This window comes from Mixophyes fleayi, chromosome 2 (genome assembly GCF_038048845.1).
Source record: "Mixophyes fleayi isolate aMixFle1 chromosome 2, aMixFle1.hap1, whole genome shotgun sequence".
NCBI lineage: Eukaryota > Metazoa > Chordata > Amphibia > Anura > Limnodynastidae > Mixophyes > Mixophyes fleayi.
In genome coordinates, this window is record NC_134403.1 from 201,988,424 (window position 1) to 202,009,161 (window position 20,738).

The 20,738-nt window shown below is 38.2% G+C and overlaps 1 protein-coding gene across 2 annotated transcripts in view; it reads left to right on the top strand.

Moving 5' to 3' along the window:
- Nucleotides 1–20,738, top strand: part of LOC142138576 (blood group Rh(D) polypeptide-like) — a 75,506-nt gene that overhangs the window by 47,589 nt on the left and 7,179 nt on the right. For both annotated transcript variants that reach the window (XM_075195348.1, XM_075195349.1), the window contains 5 exons: nt 10,870–11,036; nt 14,856–14,993; nt 17,947–18,077; nt 18,307–18,386; nt 20,224–20,297. In XM_075195348.1, coding sequence (XP_075051449.1) covers nt 10,870–11,036; nt 14,856–14,993; nt 17,947–18,077; nt 18,307–18,386; nt 20,224–20,297 — 590 coding nt within the window. The remainder of the gene's footprint in view (nt 1–10,869; nt 11,037–14,855; nt 14,994–17,946; nt 18,078–18,306; nt 18,387–20,223; nt 20,298–20,738) is intronic.

Consider the following 20,738-nt stretch of genomic DNA (forward strand, 5'->3'; position numbering starts at 1 on the left):
TATTATAATTGTATTAAATCCCTAACAATTTCACACTACTCCATTTATTTTGTTATGTATTTTCTGCCTTTTTATTGTTTACTTTGAACAGGAAATTAAAAGAGCAATTTCTATTGCATTTGAATTAAAATGACTAGTTTTAATCAGTACATATTTGATTTCCATGCTATTTTATATAAATAGCATGCAGTTTTTTGCAGGGCAGTAAACAGAATTGTTAGAGATCAGTTTTCCAGCGTAGTTGAATCTACAATTTCAGTTTTTGGTAGGATCTTGTCCAATGTCAGAGGAAGCTGGTTCAGAATTTGAATCAGGGACTCCAGCTAGTTTATTGGTAGTTTATTAGTATTATTATTTATTTGTATTATTATAATGTGAGCAGTGTCCTTCGCTGCTGAGCTACTCCTTCTCCCTAACTTTCCTTTACCTTTGCTGTTCATTGATAACCTTATCAATGGAAGCAATTTACTAATGTGGTGCCACTGCAATACAATTGAAACCTTTTTTTAATAAGCATTAATGCCCAATGACCTCAATCGCTAGTTAGAAAAGCCCCATTTTACTGTTATTGGCTAGATTAACCATTGTACTGGTACTAGTAGGATTTCAATGAAGCATAATTAATAATGGTTTTCTTGGCCAATGAGCAGATATTGTTCCGATCTAAAAGATGGTTTACATTCTTTAAATAATCATTTATACAAGATTGGACATTTCTAAGTTATCTAATAGAGAAGCAAATGCTATGTCTAGGGTACTGAGCTGTTAAGACATTTGGGTGGAATTTACTAAAGGGCAGTTTGGTAACAGTATAGAAAATTGACACACATCAGGGGGTAAATGTATCAAGCTGAGAGTTTTCCGGCGGGTTTGAAAAACCAAACAGATTCTAGCTATCATTTATTTAGTGCATTCTACAAAATGACAGCTAGAATCTGATTGGTTGCTATAGGCAACATCTCCACTTTTCAAACCCGCCGGCAAACTCTCAGCTTGATACATTTACCCCCAGGTGTGGTTTTCAGCGCAATCCACAGGATTTGCTACTCTGAGGTTTGGAAGGTGAAACCTCCAACCCTCATCCGATGTGTGATTATTGGCAAGCCCCTACACTGCATGCAGTTTAGGCTAAACCACCTGGTAATACTGTTTGTGAAACATCTGGTTTTACCCCTTACGTTATTTAAGAGTACAATGCTAATCGGCATCGGGCCCGAGCGACTAGGGGGTGCCCAAACAAACAATTGGGCCCCTACACCTAGAGATTTGAGGCCCAATGCTGAGTAGTTCTTGGCCCCTCCTGGTACCCCTTGCTGGTGGTTACCAGGATAATAATGTTAAAATACAGTGCATGCAGTTTAGACACTACAAGTGCCAGTATGCTCCAACAGCCCATGACTGTTCTTGGACTCTGGAGCTTGTAAAACTACAAGCACCAGCATGCACATGGGTACCTGTGTATACTATGACTTGCAGTGCTTAAAAGTAATTGCACTACAAGTGTTGGCCCCATAATAAATTAAATAAAGAATTGTGAAATAATAAAAGAATTGACTGCTAACATGGAGCACCAATGCAAAATTAGTTAATCTCCAGTAAGCTCGTCTACTTAATAGCTGGGCAGCCAATCAGGAGCAGTTTCTTATCCATAAGGGACAGCTTCTGATTGGCTGTCCTGCTATTATCACCCGGGTACCCACCAGCCAGAGGTACCAGGGGGTAGGGCAGAGTTGGTAAGTAATGAGACGGGACTCTTTAGGTGGGAGAGGGGCGATTGTTTGAGTTCCTCTAGAGGGCCCGGCCCGATGTTGAGTAGTCTAGGCTTGTAGAAAATGGAAGGGAGTTTTTTTTTAATTACATTGGATTTTATATTTTTAAACATTCTAACAGGTAAGATAGGTTAAACAACATGCAATTTAATCACATGTTATTTTCACACCCGTCCTCAGGAGACTGTGATAGCCAAATGTTTGAAGGATCTAAATCTGCCTGTACTTGGCTCAGACAATAAATTAGCTCTCAAAGCCCCTTGGTCACAATGAGAGATTCAGATGATTATTCAATAGATAAAGCTCCTGGCCCTGACAGCTACACAAACACATTTTTTACTACATTCCACAGGTCTTGAACAATTATATAACACAGGTCACAAATTGTAGTTATTCCCAAATTGGAAAAATATTCTATGGATTGTGTATAGCAAATAGGCTTAACCCCATTATACCGAATTTGAGGTGAGTTTGTGTCTGGACGCCAACCGTCAGATAATGCGAGGAGTTATACATATCATTGAACATTTAACAAAAGACCAGGGGGAACTGTTGATGCTTCCTCTCAATGCAGAGAAGGCATTCAGCAGACTACACTGAACCTTTATGAGACAGGTTGCTCTTTATGATACCCCTTCTGCTAGGGTGTTCAGTAAAAACATTTGGCAGATAGATTTGAGATCACTAATGGTACTAGGCAGGGGTGTTCCCTCTCCCCTATCTTTTTTGTCTTGGTTAGAAAACCATTGGCTGAAGAAATTAGACTTTCTCAATCTTTTCAGGCTATCACTGTGAGAAATACTTTGCACAAATTCTGCTTATTTTTGCTTATGATGAATTGCTTTTCATCATTGACCCGGAGATATTGCTACTGTCCCTGCATGAGTTGTTAGAGCAATAATGTAATGCTTCTTTCTATAGATTAAATACTTCAACATTTTGCTATCCTGTTCCTAAACATGAATTAAAATGCCCTAGAAACAAGTTTAATGATTTTTGGAAGATATCCTCTCTATCCTATTAAAGCATACAAATTACTCTTAAATTTAATGAAATACTTGACATAAAATTTTCACCCTGAAGTCTTCAACTAACTAATCTTACTAAATCATGGATGTGTTATGAGATTTCAAGTTAGGTAGAATAGCAGCTTTCAAGATGATATTACTCCCGAGGATGATGTACCTCTCCCGTACACTACACTTCCTTGTCCCAAAGAAATTTTTAGACAAACGCCACAAAAGTATGAGTTCATGCATCTGGAAAAACAAGCCTCCATGTATGCTCTATAAGTGAAAGACTCTTAACAAAAAGTTAACTGGCCTTGTGCTAGCAAACCATGCCAAATACCAAGATACATGCCTAAAATCACAGCTTAGAGACTGGTCCCTGTCATCCTATCAGAAACCTTGGGTAGATCTGGAGAGCGCTCATAATCCATACATCATCATTGCAGATCTACTGTGGATTCCTAAATCCTAAAGACCAACTAATGACAGATTACCCACCTTAACTAAGGATTCATTGGTAGTTTGGGATAGAGTTACTGAAACAACCATCTCTCTGTCCAACCATCTCCCTTAAAGCAAGTCTATTCCCCGACCTCAGCCTTTCCTCCTGGCACGCCAGGGGTATTGTTGCTTTAGCCGATTTATTTAACACAGAGGGACTTCTATCCTTTGTGCAGCTTAGAGATAAATTTCACCTATCTTCCCACAATTTGTATAAATACCTTTAAATTAGACACTGGATAACATCCTTACGTAAACAACACTTCTCTTTAAACCGACCCCCTAGTCTGCTCTTAACGAGACTGAACAAGGGAGATGGTAAAGCGGGCTTCACCTTCTGGTACAAGGTTATAATTCTGAGTGACCTTCAGAAATAAACTGAAATAGAAATCAGACCTACATAAAGAATTTTCTTTAGTTGAGTGGGAATCCATATTTATGAATGCTTACCGCATGTACAAGTGCCTCAGCCACATGGAAATGCTGATACAATTGATCAATAGGCTTTATTTAACCACCAGAAAGCTCCATAAAATGTGACCCCTCACGCTAGGATTTGCTGGCACAATTATAATGTGATGGGGGACATTGTCCATATATTTTGAAACTGCCCTGCAATTCAAAACCTCTGGAGGGAAGTTTTCATCATGGCAAGTAAAGTAACTAATAAGCCAATATCTCCCTACCTGAATTAGCACTTCTTCTGCACTACCCCCCGCAAGTCCTATAATGTGATAGCTAAGTTAATGGTCACATTCTAATAGCCAACAGCAATTGTTCAATACTGGAAGAATTTGATACCACCAACAATAAATAAAATAATTTCAAAGGTGCAAGACACCTTTGAGATGGAAACACTAGGTGTGGCATATTCCACTGCGGGCTCCTCACCTGTAATGAAATGGTTCAGTTGCCATGAATATGTCAGGGTTGGTGAAGGATCCCCTCAATCTCAACCTAAAAACCTGATAACTCTGCACCACCTCAATCAGTCAGAAGCACCACAATCATCACAAAACTAGACCTCTATAAGTCTTTTTTATGTCCATAAAATGTTTTGGGCATTGTTGCCTGTAGTAATGCAATTGTCGTAGCCGATTTGACTTTGAAATTGTGTTCACTCTCACTATGTACCCTTCCTCTTTTCTTATGCATCATTTAAGCACTCTTTTATTACTTTTTGCATCCCTTAACTTAGTTAAAAATGTAATAAAATATTGATGTTAAAACAAAAAAAATACTAGTTTATATAAGATATGACCATTAGTAAATCTGTTTCCAAATGAATTCACCAAAAACATCAAGTTTTTCTGAACTGCACTTTAATAAATCTCACCTTCTATTGCTCATTTTAAGCATTTTATGTATTTGTGTGTCTTTTAAAAGCTGTTTAAAATGTATAGAACAAAAAGTTATATATTAAATATATGATCTACAACATAAATAACAATAAAAATAAAATATCCAATTTACTGTACTTTACTGTACTCATTACTGATAATGCAACAAGCATTTCGTGTATTTTATATAACCAATGTGTAAATAATGTCTGACTGTGACACCCAGACTCACTCTGAAAGAAGACCACCCAAAGTTAAAATAATGCTGGTAATGTTCTAATGCTCTGCTCTGTACTCTAACTGCTTGGCTGTTTCATAAAATGCTGAACAAGCTTCAATGGCCCCACCACCATTAAGTTCTTATTCCCAGAAATGTTCGTAAATATGACTTTATATTAACTCAATGAACTCCTCCAATTACAACATGTTAACCTTTTGGTGGCATTATCTTTTCACCAGAGATTTACCCAGTGTAGCACCCTCTTGTCCCTTGTACAAACTATCATATACATTTGTACATGAGTTGTGTGCACTTTAAAAGACAAATATTGTCTAATATTGTTTTGGTTAAGCATCAATAGACTTGCCAATAATGTAAATTACAGCAATTTAGACTTCTGCAGCAAGAAAATTGTTTAAATGGATTGCCAAGTATTGCTACCCCCCCCCCTCCAATATTTGCTGCCTGACAAATGCCTTAAGCCCTTGCCCTTTAATAATAACAACCAATAAATGAATAATGTACACACATAAAATACACAATAACTATGCCTTTAGCTGTTTCTTCCATGCTGCCTTAGTGTATATATACCTCAATTATAAATGAACTTTCACATTTTAATACTTGTAATTTTATCTATTCTCTTTTTTACTGTATTTCCTTCCCCAATTCTTTTTCTGTACCACTTGTTTGCCCCTGTTGTGTTCTCCCGTTGTTTGTATCTTTTGTCTGCCTTCCTTTTGTCTATCCCTTTGTCTGCTCCCCTCATCTTTGCCATCATTGTTGTGTCTGCATACATTGCTCTTCTCATTGCTACCATTGTCTGTGCTTGAGTCCAATGTAATTCTTACACTCCCTGTTCCCATTGTCTTTCTCAGACTCACTACTTCCCATTATAACTTTTTTAATTGTCTGTCCCTTATGCTCCCAATTTTGTTGCATCTGGCTTCACTAGTATTTTGTCCCTGCTGCTCACATTTAGAACCAGTGTGGCGTGGATGTGATACATCACTACATGGATGTCCCACAAGATAATGTAACACCCCCAGAGGCGGTAGTTGAGAGGATCATTCCTCGGTGTAAATGTATTAACCAGCAGTTTTTGCAAATCACCGTAATTTGGCGACTTTGCTGGGAAATTTAAAACGACAGTGGCTTTCAAGGCAAACTTTTTTTTTTTTTTAAATCCAGTATTTTTTATTGGAAATTTTCAAGGTACATACATACCAACAACAAAACAAAAAATAAACAAATACAGAAGAAAGAAAATACAGTCGCAAATATGTCAATATTGAATATAAAATATTGGTTAAATTGTAAGACACCAGTATCGCATAATGATAAGATTTGTACAATACTTAATTAGGAATATACATCGTAAATACTCTTGCATACGTACTCTGCAGAGGCGGGGCTCTGCTTTTTGTTATCAACTTTATTGTTGTTATTATGTAATCCAGGGGAACCAGACCCTCATGTATTCGGGACATCATGACTAGAGGATACAAAATAAAATGGAGACTCCACCCACCTGTACCATATATTCTCAAACTTTGGCAATGCCTGCCTGCTCGTGTAAACAAATCTTTCATGCCCTATAGTGGCATTTACCAGGATTTTCCAACTCTTAATTGTGGGGCTCGTCGAGGCTAACCATAAGCGGGCTATGCTAACCTTAGCCACCATAAACAACTGGGAAATATAAATTTTTGTCAGCTTGTTGACCTTTCCCTTCAGACGGAGCCCAAATAAACAAGTGGCCGATGACCTAAGTGGGACTTCAATTCCCGTTTTTTGAACACATCGTATGACTCTTCGCCAGAAGTTTTGTATACAGGGACATTCCCAAATGAGATGCCAGAAATTGCCATTTTCCGAACTACATTTTGGACATTTAGAAGTGCTATCAGGGCGGAACTTAGCCAGCCTAATAGGAGTCAAGTAGGCCCTATGCAGAATGAACACCTGTATTTGCTGGAATTTTAATGATGCTGTGTAGCCACTAGTGCTATCCATGACCATCCCCCATTCTTTGTCTGTTAAGGGACCAATATCTATTTCCCATTGATTTCTCAGGTCATTCAAGTCATTTACAGTGGATTCATACAAAAGACAGGAGTACATACATGAAATCAGACCCCTGTTGCTCAAAGCCTGTAACTGCTTTCTCAGTGGGGCTATGGCAACCACTGGTGGCTCCCCTTTGAATTGTGTGTACATGGCATGTCTCAGTTGGAGGTAGGAAAAGAACATTGTTCTAGGCACAGAAAATTCCCTGGACAACTGTTCAAAAGATTTAAGAACATTTACTTCATACAGTTGACCTACAGCCACCACACCATACCGGGACCACCGCCTGGACCCCACCACTGTGTCCAACTCCCTCAATCTCCTCGCCCCCCAAATAGGAGTACATGGATCTATATCTGTGAATCCCACCATTTTATTACTGACTGCCCAAATCTTAATTGCCTGAATCAGGAGCGGAGAAGCCTGTGGGCCGAGCCTCCCGGACAACAGTGCCTGCAAGGGCGTATGATTGGCATTGAATTGATGAACTAATATCCAGTGTAGATCCTGGTAACCCGGATCGGAAATCCATGCCTTGAGGTGGGTCAGTTGAGAAGCAATATAGTACAATTTTAAATTTGGAAACGCAAGACCACCACTGGCCCTGGACCTGCACAACGAGCTGAGCTTAACCTTAGCACTCCCCCCTCCCCAGACCAGAGAGGTCAAATAACGGTCAACACTGCGAAAGAAAGAGGGTGGGATATATATAGGTGATTGCTGAAGTATATATAAAAACCTTGGCTGCACCACCATCTTAATTAAGTTTATCCTGCCAGACACAGAAAGAGGGAGCTTCCTCCACACATGTATTTTTGATTTAAGATATTCAACCTGAGGCTGTAAATTTAGTTCCATAAATTCTGAGGGGGTGTTAGTGATCCACAATCCCAGGTACTTAAATTTTGGTGTCCACCTCAGTTGGAGATCTTTTAGTGGAGTAATTGGACATTTCCAACCCACTGGGAACACACTGGACTTATCCCAATTGATTTTCAAACCAGAGAATACCCCAAAATAATCTTCAAGGCAAACTTTTACCTTGAAAGCCATTGCTGTTTTAAATTTTCCCTGCAAAGTCACTGATATTGGGCGACTTGCAAAAAACACGGTTGAAAGCATTTACTCCCTGGATGCGCTTTTTTCGGTCAGGCACGGAAGTGGGACAGAGAACTCCCGAGTCCCCAATACAGATAGGATACCAAATGAATGAAGTGACGTCAAAATTATTATGCAGGAACAATACGTCACGAAGACTGTCTGGACATAGAATTATTAACAAGTACAATCTGAATAAGTTCTTCACAGGCCAGAGCTAATAGAGGTGTCAGTTACTGTACTTTATAGTGCATTTAACTTGGCTGTTGCTATGAGCAACACCACCGGGCCTTACTTCCAGAATAACAAAGATGTCAGGATGAGAGCATAAATCTGATATGATGAAATAGAATATTGAATGTCAGGGCCCAAATATAATATTGCATTGATACATAAATGAACCTGATTTTTAACTCAAATAAATGGTTGACCAAATGTTTTTAAATAGAAAACAATTAGCCCAGTAGGAGGTAATTAGGTTGAGCAAACCATTTTGTGAGGAGACCTGCTTATGATATGCAGATCACAGACATCCGATGTTTTTGATTATGTATTCCACTTCCTAATTGAATTCTTTTCAATAGGTAGTGTAAACACAAAAAAACACTAAATGTAAATGAGAGAGCCATATGTCTAGGTGAAAATCTTAAAGACAAAGGCCACATTTGAAAGCATGTACAGGTATATAGAAATATGGGCTTCAAAGGAAAATGTCTTCATAGTTCATATTTTGGGAAATCCGGGTGCCACTCCATACCAAGGAGCAGAACAGTTATCAAATATCTTTGGAAAAGGTATGTCACCTTGTCATAATCCCATCATGATTGGCATCAAAAGATGGACAAATTCATGGAGGATTTATTAATAACGAAATTGGGTCTGTGTGACGCTCCACAGAAACGTTAGGTCACATCTTCCTTGCCAATTTTCCATGACACAGAATATGCAATTCTTGTAAGTGACACTCTGAATGTAACCCCTTTTATTTTAAACTGTTTTGCTTGTGTATGTTATCTCAATCTACTAATTGTTTATTCATTATTTTTTATATCTGAATGCCCTGTACTTTTGTATATTAAATCTATAATTTAATATGCTGCGTCCTTGATACTCTAACGATTCCATTAGCCTGTTAAGAAGAATATAGTTTGTCCAAGTTAACCCTTTGAATGCCAGTGTCTGATTTGTTGATACATTTGATTAACAAGCTGTGCGTGCTTGTAACAGTCTGGAGGTGTGAGGAGTTAACCCTTTGCTTGCTGGTGTGGGTTTTGCTAGTCTGTGGATAGCTAGAAGCCTTGTGTGCCAGTGTGGGACAGTATATTGGGGTCCTATTGCCAGTATTCAATAGGTGGTGGCAAACCTGAAGTGTGTCCGGATGTGAGCGCTGTTTGGGGCGATTCAGTTGGTCTATAACTTGTGAGATAGGTAAAGAGAGACTGCGGGCTGGAATCATGTGACCTCATACAGCAAACACCCCAAAGTCACGGTAGCTGGGAGCGTGTTCGTGACAAATGACAATAACAAAATTCTCATGTCAATACTTCTATAATGTAAACAGTTTGGTTACAACTATGCTTCACAGTACTCTGAGTACTTTTTGACGTGGCCAGAGACTCAACAGCATTCTGAGCTGCAACCATAATACTCTAACCCTGGATTATGTTAGGTCACATAAACTGTCTAAAATACAATAATACAGTTCTAGTCTCTAATACAATAAAGAACATTCATTTTAAACAATACATTGCATGCAAATTATATCACAGTCAATGAATCCTCCTTAAAGAAGTACATCCTCAACAAAGCTTATTTGCATAAATGTCTTCACTGGCCAGACTTTTGTAAGTGTACACATTAGAACCGGGCAGGAGGCACTTGCAATTATGAGACTCGGTTTTGGTTGAGTGCCCCTGCGAATAATTATAATGACAGTAACTTCTGTATAGTGATCAAAAACAGTCATTACTGTCTCAGGTATAACACAATGCAGTGTGTTACCATATTCAGGTTATGATGGGTTAAAGGATGCTCCCCACTCCAGGGGCTACTTCAGAGTAGTCAGTAGTGATTCAGTTTGTAATTCAGTAATAACTGGGGTCATACTTCAGGTATTTACTGGGAGATTGGGTAATGTACCCCACATTTTAAGCAAATGTCAATGTAAACCTAGCTTCCGGCTCCTAAAATGTAGAGTAAGTGAGTGCGAAAACACAGTCAGTTTGAATACACAGTCCTGTTTCCTGTTGTGTAGATAGGTAGTTTTCAGCTCCAATCTGACTTACTTGTGTCAGCTCTTGTCTTCAGGTCTTTGCACCTACAGTGTTCTGGCTGGCAACACACCTCAGCTCTATGTAGTAGTCAGACTCACAGCAGCAACACTGGCCTCACTTTTCCTCACAACAGCATCCAGTAAAACTTTTCACAATTTCTCCTCAGCAGTCACTCACTCTTTGAGGCTCCTCCTCTCAAAAGTTTCTGTCTCAAAAACCTGGGAACTTTTCAGCAGCCTCACAGCTTGGGTTTTCCCTATGTCCTTTTGTTTCTCCTGTATCACGCTGTAACACAGTCCTGTTCCACAGGGTTCTAGTGCCCAGAAGTTTACGGATATCACAATTTCATAACGTGAAAGTTTCTCTTTGATACTGAACATTTTATCAATGACAAGACTAATGCTAATAAAATGCAATCCATACTGAGGTCACAGTCCAGGCCCTATGTGGATGCATGGGCCAGGTTGTAAATTTGAGATGAAAATCACCGTTAAAATTTAAACAGTAAAATAACTATGTTACACAAACTTTATGGACTGAATTCACACTAACATTTTGTTGCATAATACTGTGTTATTTAATCTTCAGGAACACTATTCATGTGGACATTTTGGCCTTCATATAACTCTGTATTGCTGAGTGATCATAAACAGTTAAGAAACGCCATTTACAACACTTATTTTGCACTGGCTGCTAGCACTGTTACTGTGTTTTCTGCATCAGCTCTCCTCAACCAGAAGGGGAAATTTAAAATGGTAAGTAGTATTTTCTTATATTGACATGCTTCAAGGTTAGGTACTTAGACTTTGCAAAATAGTAAAAGATTTCACATAGGACTCATTAGTAACGTATTTGATAATAGTTATATTAAAAATTCTTCAAACTAGATCAGCTTAATATACACATGTGTACATAAAACATGTTTCAGAGGAAATCACCTTGATACATTGTATACAATCAGTTTGCTGCAAGTGCTGGGAGATAATACAAGGGTGTTAAAATAGTAAAGCTGCAGACAATACATGTTGCATAAAAAAAATAATATAAGCAGTCACAGACAGAAAGAAATCTTATTTTAAATGACAATTTTCTTGTATGATCACAATGACCATTACTCTGATCAGCCTGGGTGAGCTTTCAAACTGTTCAAGCATTCCTGGAAGACAGAAATAATACCATTGGACTGCGGACAGTTATGTGTCCAGATCATTTATCTAGGAATGGAGTTAAGGTTCCCCAATGACAACCAGTACTGAATAACTAAACAGTTTGAAAAGTCTCTCATTTTGATCAAAGAAACTGCTATTAATCATTTACATTTATTTATATAGCGCCAGCAATTTCCATACAATTGGGAACAAACACAGTAATAAAATAATACTGGGTAATACAGACAGACAGAGAGGTAAGAGGGCCCTGCTCGCAAGCTTATTGCATAATGGTCCAGCCAGATTTCAAAAGTATAAAGTGCTTAGTGGGCTGTATGATCCAGTCACACAACTATGTTGGTCAAAGAGTTGTTGTATTGTGTGAACTGTGTAAACGGTGGTAGTGCGGTAACTGAGGGAAGTTAAGCGATGGTAGTCATGTTTGCGACCACGATAATCCCGACAGCACTTACATCGGCAATAAAATTCCGAATGGTGTTTTTCAGACCTGCACTCAATTCCGACTTGCTAAAAAAGTGACTGTGAACAATTCCTGCATTATAACATAGCGTCAGTGAGATTCACATCACTTGGAAGCGCAACTGTTACATTTATGCTATTAAGGGTGCAATGCGAGGACCCAGCGGGTGTTTAATGTGTTTTATGAAGGGCTGGATAATAGACACCCGCCTGGTCCTCACATTGCCCCCTTAATAGCATGTTTTGCCTTTATAGCTATTGCTACTTTAAATTTCCTCTGTAAAGTCATCGAATATCGGCGACTTGCAAAAAGTGATGTTAATAATGTCTACTGTACATAAAATGCATTTTTACAGTTGGGAATCAGAGAAACACCACCAGAGCACATGCATGCTCTGGCTATAGATGTATGTCATTTAATGCTTACACCTACGTATATATTAAGCCTTTAATACCAAGGACAAATGGGACACGTCCTCCACATATACACCTAAAGTGCTCAGAATGAGTCCCACTCATCCTTAGCACTTATGATGTAAAAATAATGCTCACTTGGTTGACAAGTATGAGAAAATATGATATAGGTGGAGGACCTCTCCTCATGTAGTGGAGGTGTCGAGGGAGGTGGACCCCCTCTAGGTAATATATCCTGGGCAGGCACCAGCCAATATTTGTATAATACTTCCCAACGACACCCGAGTTGCCAGATCCTTCCCTGTTGGCTGACGTAAGAGCTATGCTATATATGTTTGCTACTTGGTGAAGTGCCATTGCTGACCAGAAGCCACTCTCAGTGGCCACTGGTTAATTATACTTTGACTGTTCCGGTTTTCTCTTTGATTATGTACTGCATTTCTGATTGCTAATGTTTTCTGTCATTATTCTGTTTTTTGTTGATCTTCATGACACTGTTGCCACCCTTTTGAGGGTTTAACTTAGTTTTGTAAATGTTAGTATAAGAAAAGATGTAAAACTTTCAATAAAATTTTATTAATTTAAATAGAAAACAAATAATGCTTATACGTCCCCCACTACTGTTTCTTGTCAGTGGACATGTGGAAAATACTCGACTAATGATAATGTATGCATGATGATGTCACTAAGCAAGTGGCATTCAGCCACAACACACTGAACTAAATCTCAAAAGCATGGGATAGTTAAAAAAAGTGCTCGATATATCCATACTTAGAGACGTGGTTAGTCCCCTCTTTCAAACAATGTGTCCCCCTAGTAGTTATTGTTTGTTGATCACACGTGATCATTATACAATAACACCCTACACTACAAAAAGCATTAAGTAGTCCATGGATAGGATAAGGGAGCTGTAATGCCCAGATCTCCTCCATCCGGGCTCCAATAAACTATGGATGCACCTCATTTGAAAAAGTGTAGTTACCTCTTTCAAATGATTTCCCCCCTTACTAGTTATTGCCTGGTGATCACCAGATATTAGCCCCCTACACTACAGAAAGCATCCAGAAGTTCAGAGATGGAGGTATTTGATGCAGTAGGTTGTCTAGTTTTCAAAATGGTATTTCTTGCCGCACTACCCATATAATACCTTCACATGTTGAGCCTGATTCATTAAGGAAAGTTAAACAAAAAAATGAGTAAGTTTTCCTACTCAAGTTTTCTGGACAAAACCATCTTGCAGTGCAAGGGGTGCAAATTAGTTTATTATTTTGCACATAAAAAAAATACTGACTTTTTTCATGTAGCACACAAATACTTGATAGCTTATTTGTACACTGGAATTTAAAGTTGATCTAGGACATGTCCTACCCCAAATATAAATCTGCCATCACATTTTAAATTTACCGCCCCCTCCAATGTAACATGGTTTTCCTTACTTGCTTACCTTTCCTTAATGAATCAGGTCCGTTATGCTTGTCACCCAAGACACACGCAAGTGCAATTATTGTCAAGTGCAGATTTTATTATGAAAACATATGTGTAGAATGGTCCTTTTTGCGGTTTTGGAAAGGTGGATTGATGCCAAAGCAAGAACCACAAAGTATTTCTTGGTGGCGCTTAGAAAAAATACACACATTTGCTCTTAGTTCACTTTCTAGCAAATTCAATAAAAAACAAACACTTGTTTGGCCGTATTGAGTAGACTTTCTTTACTGTGTCAAAGGGTATAAGCAAACTAATGACATTCTCAGCCATTTTGGATAGAAAGAACAATATACAACACGCACGGCAAGTTCGTCTGTCTTTTTCATTATTGCAAGGTTTTTTGCACTTTATTTAAGAAGCTTATTAAATCATCTCCCTTCTCTATAGTACTACTTTGTTGGAGTCTTTCCTATGGGAAAATAAAGTGGGAAAACCCTTTAATCAGAGGTTCACAGCACATCTAAGGCATTTCTGTAACACCCTAAACTCTATAAAGTATTAAGAAAGTTAATCAGAGAAGGCACAAAAGAAACTGTGAGTGATAAACAAATGGTACGCAGGGGAAATACAGCAGTTGCTAAGACTATTACATGAGTTTAGATTTTGACACTAAATAACTACCTTAGTAGGTTGTCAGTGTAATGTTTCAGCGGAAAATCTTTGTGACGACACCTGACAATGACTGATCTGATCTTTTCCTAATATAAGAGCTTGCAGCTCTGAAAACACCTAGTATATCCAATTGAAGGGAACCTTCAATTCAGCATTTCACTTTCAAATGAATAATTTCTGTTTTTAGTCTATAGTACTAAACCCAGTATTTGCAAACAGTGAGCACATTATTTTTTTACAGTACATATCTATTTGTAGATGTACTACAATATGATAGAGTTTTCTTGTCATCTCTTTTGTTCCATTTACATTTCATGACAGGTGTCAGACTCAATTATCAGCGTTAAAACTGACGTGATTTTGCGGATTAATTATGATGAGGCCTAAAACGGACACTATCCAAATTTTCTATGTAATTCTGTGCTTCCTTTTCAGATACATGCCCGTAATGCTGTGCTGGCTGGGGGTGTTTCAGTTGGATTTACAGCTTACATGCTTCTGAATCCATGGATTGCTTTGACACTAGGACTACTGGCTGGATTAATTTCCACATTTGGTTTTGCATACGGGCAGGTAATGTCTCTGTTGATCCTGCGTACATTAGCGCATATGTTAATAATATTGTTCAACATAAACTCTCTCAACATAAACTGTAATAAGTTCAATTCTTTGGAGCTATTGAACACTAAATTGAAGACTAATACACTGACTCTAAGACCCATATAAAAGAAATAACATAGGCACATTGGATGCATGAGCACCAAGGGCAGGCTGGGCTAGGGGGCAGGGGGGCATCTACCCCCAGGGCCGGTCGCATAATGGGCTCTGACTAGGTACAGGGTGGTTTAACCCATAACTGTTCTAATGCTCTGATTGAATAAAGGTCAGTCAAGCCATGTAAATATGCTAATGCATTGGTTGGGTCTAACATAACAAACTTAAATTTTGCTTACAAACAAATGTTGATGTTAAAAAAAAAAGTGAGTAAACCCCAACCTTGGGAGGATAGAAACATTTTTAGTTTCAGGGGTCTATTTATTATTGCACAGCGGTACCAATCATTATCTATCACTACAAACCCAGTGATACATAATGCAGTACTGCTGCTATTTACTATGCCAGGGCTGCTATCGAAGGCCCAGCGAAGACTGCCCTATACACCGAAGTAACTTTACTCTTCAACGGCAGCCTAATGTTGCCGATAAATTGTAGAAGAGAAATACATATGCGCGGCTAATGTCCGTGCACTCGCATAGTGACCTGACCTGGAGGGGACCAAGCAAAGCCTTTCCGGCTCCGCTGGACCCCATAGGAACAGGTAATGTAATGCCATGCAGAAATGAATTCGCAACATCACAGTCCCCATAGAGGACTGCAGTAACAATCCAAAGTAGGTTAATGCAGGAGAAATCTCCTGTGTTAACCCCTTCATAAATTAAGTGAAGTCCTGCGATAGAATTATCTGGCAAAAACAGCTGTTTTATCTGGATTTTTGAACTATCGCAGTTAATTAAATAGATCCCTTAATGTTGAGTGGCAATCGAATATATACCACTTTGGGAAATATATGCCCGTATATAAAATAATGTGTTTGTTTTTTGTTTTGAAAGAGATGATCAGAAAATTGCTTTATTCCTTAACAAGATGATGTTTCAGTGAGACCAGGAAAATTTTATTTCCCTTAACTATACATAATCAATTTTTTATAAAACATAATTATAATGTTACAAATCTGCATATGGTAATATAAAGGTATATGTCTTATTTTTCATCTATCTTTTATTGTGTTATTTATTTATCTATTATTTCCTTAAAATTTTACAATGGTAGGTACATCATATACACAAGTTTAACATCATTAGTAGACTGAAAACAAAACCATTATTATTAAGAACAAAAAATCATTGCGGAACTGAGAGCATAAGTAAAAAGAGTTACAACTCAACTCACATGTGGGCATTCTATTCCCATCTAAATTGTCCTCTAATTTATGTATGATTAATTACATTGCCACTGTTTCACATATCATTGTTGCAGAGGAGGGGGCACTCTCTGTTACTTTTTCTTTTTACACTTCACATATTTTTAATGAAACTGAGGTCTCACATTTTTAATTTGCCCTTGCAAAGCCATTTTTTACAATGGGGCTTTAATCAGCTGAGGGTTGTGTATTATAAATAAAAGGCAAGTAACTCACTTGGGATCATTTCTATGATAGTGTATCAGATGGCTTACATTATTTAGACAAGGTCAGAACACTGTTGACTTCTGCTATATTTATGTTAGTCAACCCAACCAGTAGGTGGTAGTCCTGCTTTAAAGGACCATGATTGCACAAAACAATCAAATAGTTGTGTCCATGACTTGCATGCTTATGGAGAAAATGTGAATCGGTTCCCCAGTCTATGGGAAAAACAAGTAGACACTAAGTTGAAAGGTTTGTATACTTGCTGCATATATTGTCCCAAAATACAGTTGCTCTTGTTTAAATATAATTATTTTAACTAATATGGATAGTTTCCAGCTCAGCTAGATTGTGCCTGGGTAAATGATGTATCGCTCTTTAATACATGTTGTCACAAAATGTAAAAATTTTCCTATATGGTGTATGAAGGTAAAATAAATATGTTTAAAGCACTGAAATAGTACCAGAAGTACTGCTGCCATTACTGTGCCCTTAATGGCCCCTTAAGGGACCATATGATGGCATTCTTTGTAGACACTGAATAATGTTTTGAAAAATATACATTTAGCAGGAAAGATGCGAAGAAGAGATATGAAGAGTAAGGTGATTGTGGCCACATATGGGTTGATCCAGCAGTCTATCTCAAGAGTCGAGGGACAGGATCATCAGATGAGATCCTGTCATTCACATCTCACTCCACTGCTGCCTGTTAGAGTGATCAGAAAATGACAGTATACACAGACATATAGTCGTTCTTGTCTACTCTCCTGGAACATCCTGGAGATCACATGGACTCCTGAGAGAGGAGGCCTCCCTGCCAGATCCAGCCTATCCTACTTGTAAAGACTTGCATCATCCGGCCACGCCGGGTGGGTCTTGATGACACTATTTGTGTTATTGTTTCTGTTTCTTACGGGGTGTGGGGGTGACAGGAGCAAGTTTGCTGCATGAAGGGGCATAGGGAGCCCCAGGATAAGATTTAGCATCAGGACCCACACATTTCAGGTGTTAAGATTCTGTGACATCACTGGCACTAACCCGTTGTATGAATCCTCCAATCTACACTGCATAATACTATAGCACCAGTCTACAGCCTGTTACTCACTGTGCTAGCTCCGATAGAGAAGTACCTCCCTCCTCAAATAGAAACCTGAGAGTAGGACGGACAACTATAACTATAATGATGACTATTGTTTATTTATTTCAGGTATTTTATTCATTAACACATATCCTTTCATATATTAATGCCAAATAGTGAATTTACTTACTCTGAATCCAAAACCTTCTCACAGCTACTGAAAGAAACGCATTGTAACTAAAATACATGATACTATTTTGCAGGGCACTTTGAATGTAATTACACTTGTGCATGACACATGTGGAGTTCATTATACTTTTGGGTTGCCAGGTCTTCTCGGTGGCATAGCCTATTCAATCATAATCCTTGTGGCAGATTACAGAAGCATTGAAATGTAAGTATCGGTTCTAAGAAGTAGGCACCTCCATAACATTTGTACCAATGTGTTATGTGTTTGTCACTATGTAGATATCCCACCATATATTATAAAGATTTATATATAGATGACAATAAGCAGCAATGGTGCTATCTAATCTGTAAATCGAAGTTCTCACTCTTGTATGATTGGTCACAGTCACAGCTACAATAGTAAATGTGGATCTTTTCTTTCATGTTTTGCGTAGACTGAAATACCAAGCAGTTGTTGTTTTTGGATGCGTTGTTCTAACATTGACACTGAGTCTAGTTGGTGGACTTCTGACAGGTTAGTACAATTTACAGCAGTGAAAATATCTAAATGCATTACAAATTCTTAATAAACAAATGATACATTGATTGAGTTACACAAAAGTATATAGATGTCTTCAGAGATAGAATTCCTAGCACAATAATTTTCCTTGTCTCCATAATTTAAGTATAAGTGTTTGTGGTCTAAAGGGGTAATTTAAGATACCTGCTATTCCCGTGTGTCCTATCGGCTAGAATTGTCATGAAATCTTGTGACAGCTTACACATGGTTACACATGTCACCATGCAGGGAGAATTTGATACTAATGTGACCCATAACCGACCTGGATACAAAATCGAAGTGATTGATTGTTCCCTTTTTTGACCAATCCTAAGTATTAATTTGTTGTTTGTTGCAGTTATCGCTCCTAGGGATGTGCAGAATGTTAGTATACACCAGGCCAATTGGTCAATATCCCACTGTGTTTGGGTAGCATTAGATAAGGTTGTTTTCAGTCAGGGATGAGATAATGTTTCATTTGTAAATATGTTAATGCAGGCAGTTATTTTTCTATTTTGGATAATCCTGAATGTTAATATTAAAAAGAAGGCTGACCAGCACGGAGTATAAATGTTCTAAAGCTGGAATGCAGTGTTTTGGGTGTATGGCCTCTGCCCTCTACATACGTTGTGAGTCTAGGGAGGTGGCAGGTAAAGCATCTAAAATATTATTTAAGGTCTAACCACTAACTGGGGATCTGTAAAAAAGGGGGTCCATCATTTTGAGAGGTAATGTGGAGCTCCATTATCCAAAACTCTCCTTTAAAATTTACAAGTAAAGACAATTGAAATGTATTGATATGAAAACTTTCATCACACACATAATAAGGGGCTACTGAACCAAAACACTCATTGCTTTTCATAAAGAAGCTATTAATAACATTGTCAGTTATACATAGAAAAGCTCCCATACATAGATATAAATTGAGATATTTGACATTGTAATACTGTTTTCTATGTAGCAGCTGGCTGAAGTGCTTTTCAATGTGTTTAATGTATGAAAATATGTTGCTTCACAACTAAAACTGCATTTCAGATGTCCTCAATTCTGATAAGCTCCTACATCTTTTACATACATTTGTGAATGTTATCTTTAGTCTTTTTACATAACTCAACATGTGTTCTCGATTTCAAGGTCCTTTATCATCGCCGGTGGGTCTTGCATGGTAAATTCACTAATAAAAACACCCTTTGCACTCCCAAATGCCAGCTCTAGGCACAAGAATTTCAATTTCCTCAGAGCCCAACCATCTTGAGAAATCCAAAGCACTTTTTTTTTTTTAACTCCATTGCTTACCCACTCATTTCTAGGAAAATTACCTGTGAGCTGTAATTAACATCTACTAGACAGCTCCTTACACTGAGCCAAAGCTATACTGGAATCTGGCAACCACTCAGAGTTCAATTTACAGCTTCCTGTATTATATAATATGCCAGGGTTTCCCAAACCCAGTCATCAGGGCTCCCTAACAGTTAGGTTTTCCATATCTCCTTGCTGGAGCACAGGTGTATTCATTACTGACTGACACATTGTAACAGATCCACAGGTGGTCCTAATTATGTCACATGTGATCCGGAAAACCTGCACTGTTGGGGAGCCCTGAGGACTGGGTTTGGGAAACCCTGTAATATGCACAATAATTGGGGTATCCATGCATTATATCTACAAGAATTGGTACTTGCTTTGTATACTAGCCACCAGCATTGGGGTATGTATAGTATGCTAGTCATTAGCCATATTCAGCCATATGATTGTTTTATTAGCAGACTATGGTAACAATAGCACACATTAACCTTGCATTCTTCTCAAACAGGTTTTCTGTTGAAATGTAAATTATTGAGGCCCCCCAAAGAATGGCATTTGTTCCATGATCAGCCATACTGGGAGGTAAGATATAAAATACCCTGATTGTATATGACTCATTAAAAGATAATTTGTTAATGTTCAGTCCACTCAAAACATACATTAACTCAAACTGATGTGAGATACCACTGAAACAGGGCCACAGAGTTTGTTTACGCTCAATTCATAAGTAAATTACTAATGAATGTGGGTGAGCACTATAAAACCTGTGTAATGGTTCCAGTCATGAAGGTGAAATGTAGAAATTTGTTTGACATTGATTTAGTTAAGTAGGGAAGTGGAACAGGTAGAGAAGTGAATAGGAAGTAGAGTGTTAGGCAATTTGTGCATTTAATATCGGTCCCTGTTAGAGATGTTCACTGACCCCCGTGTTTTGGTTTTGGATCTGGGTTAACTTTGTGTTTTGGTTTTTGTTTTGGCAAAATTGCCCTTGTGTGTTTTGGCTTTGATTTGGATCTGTATATT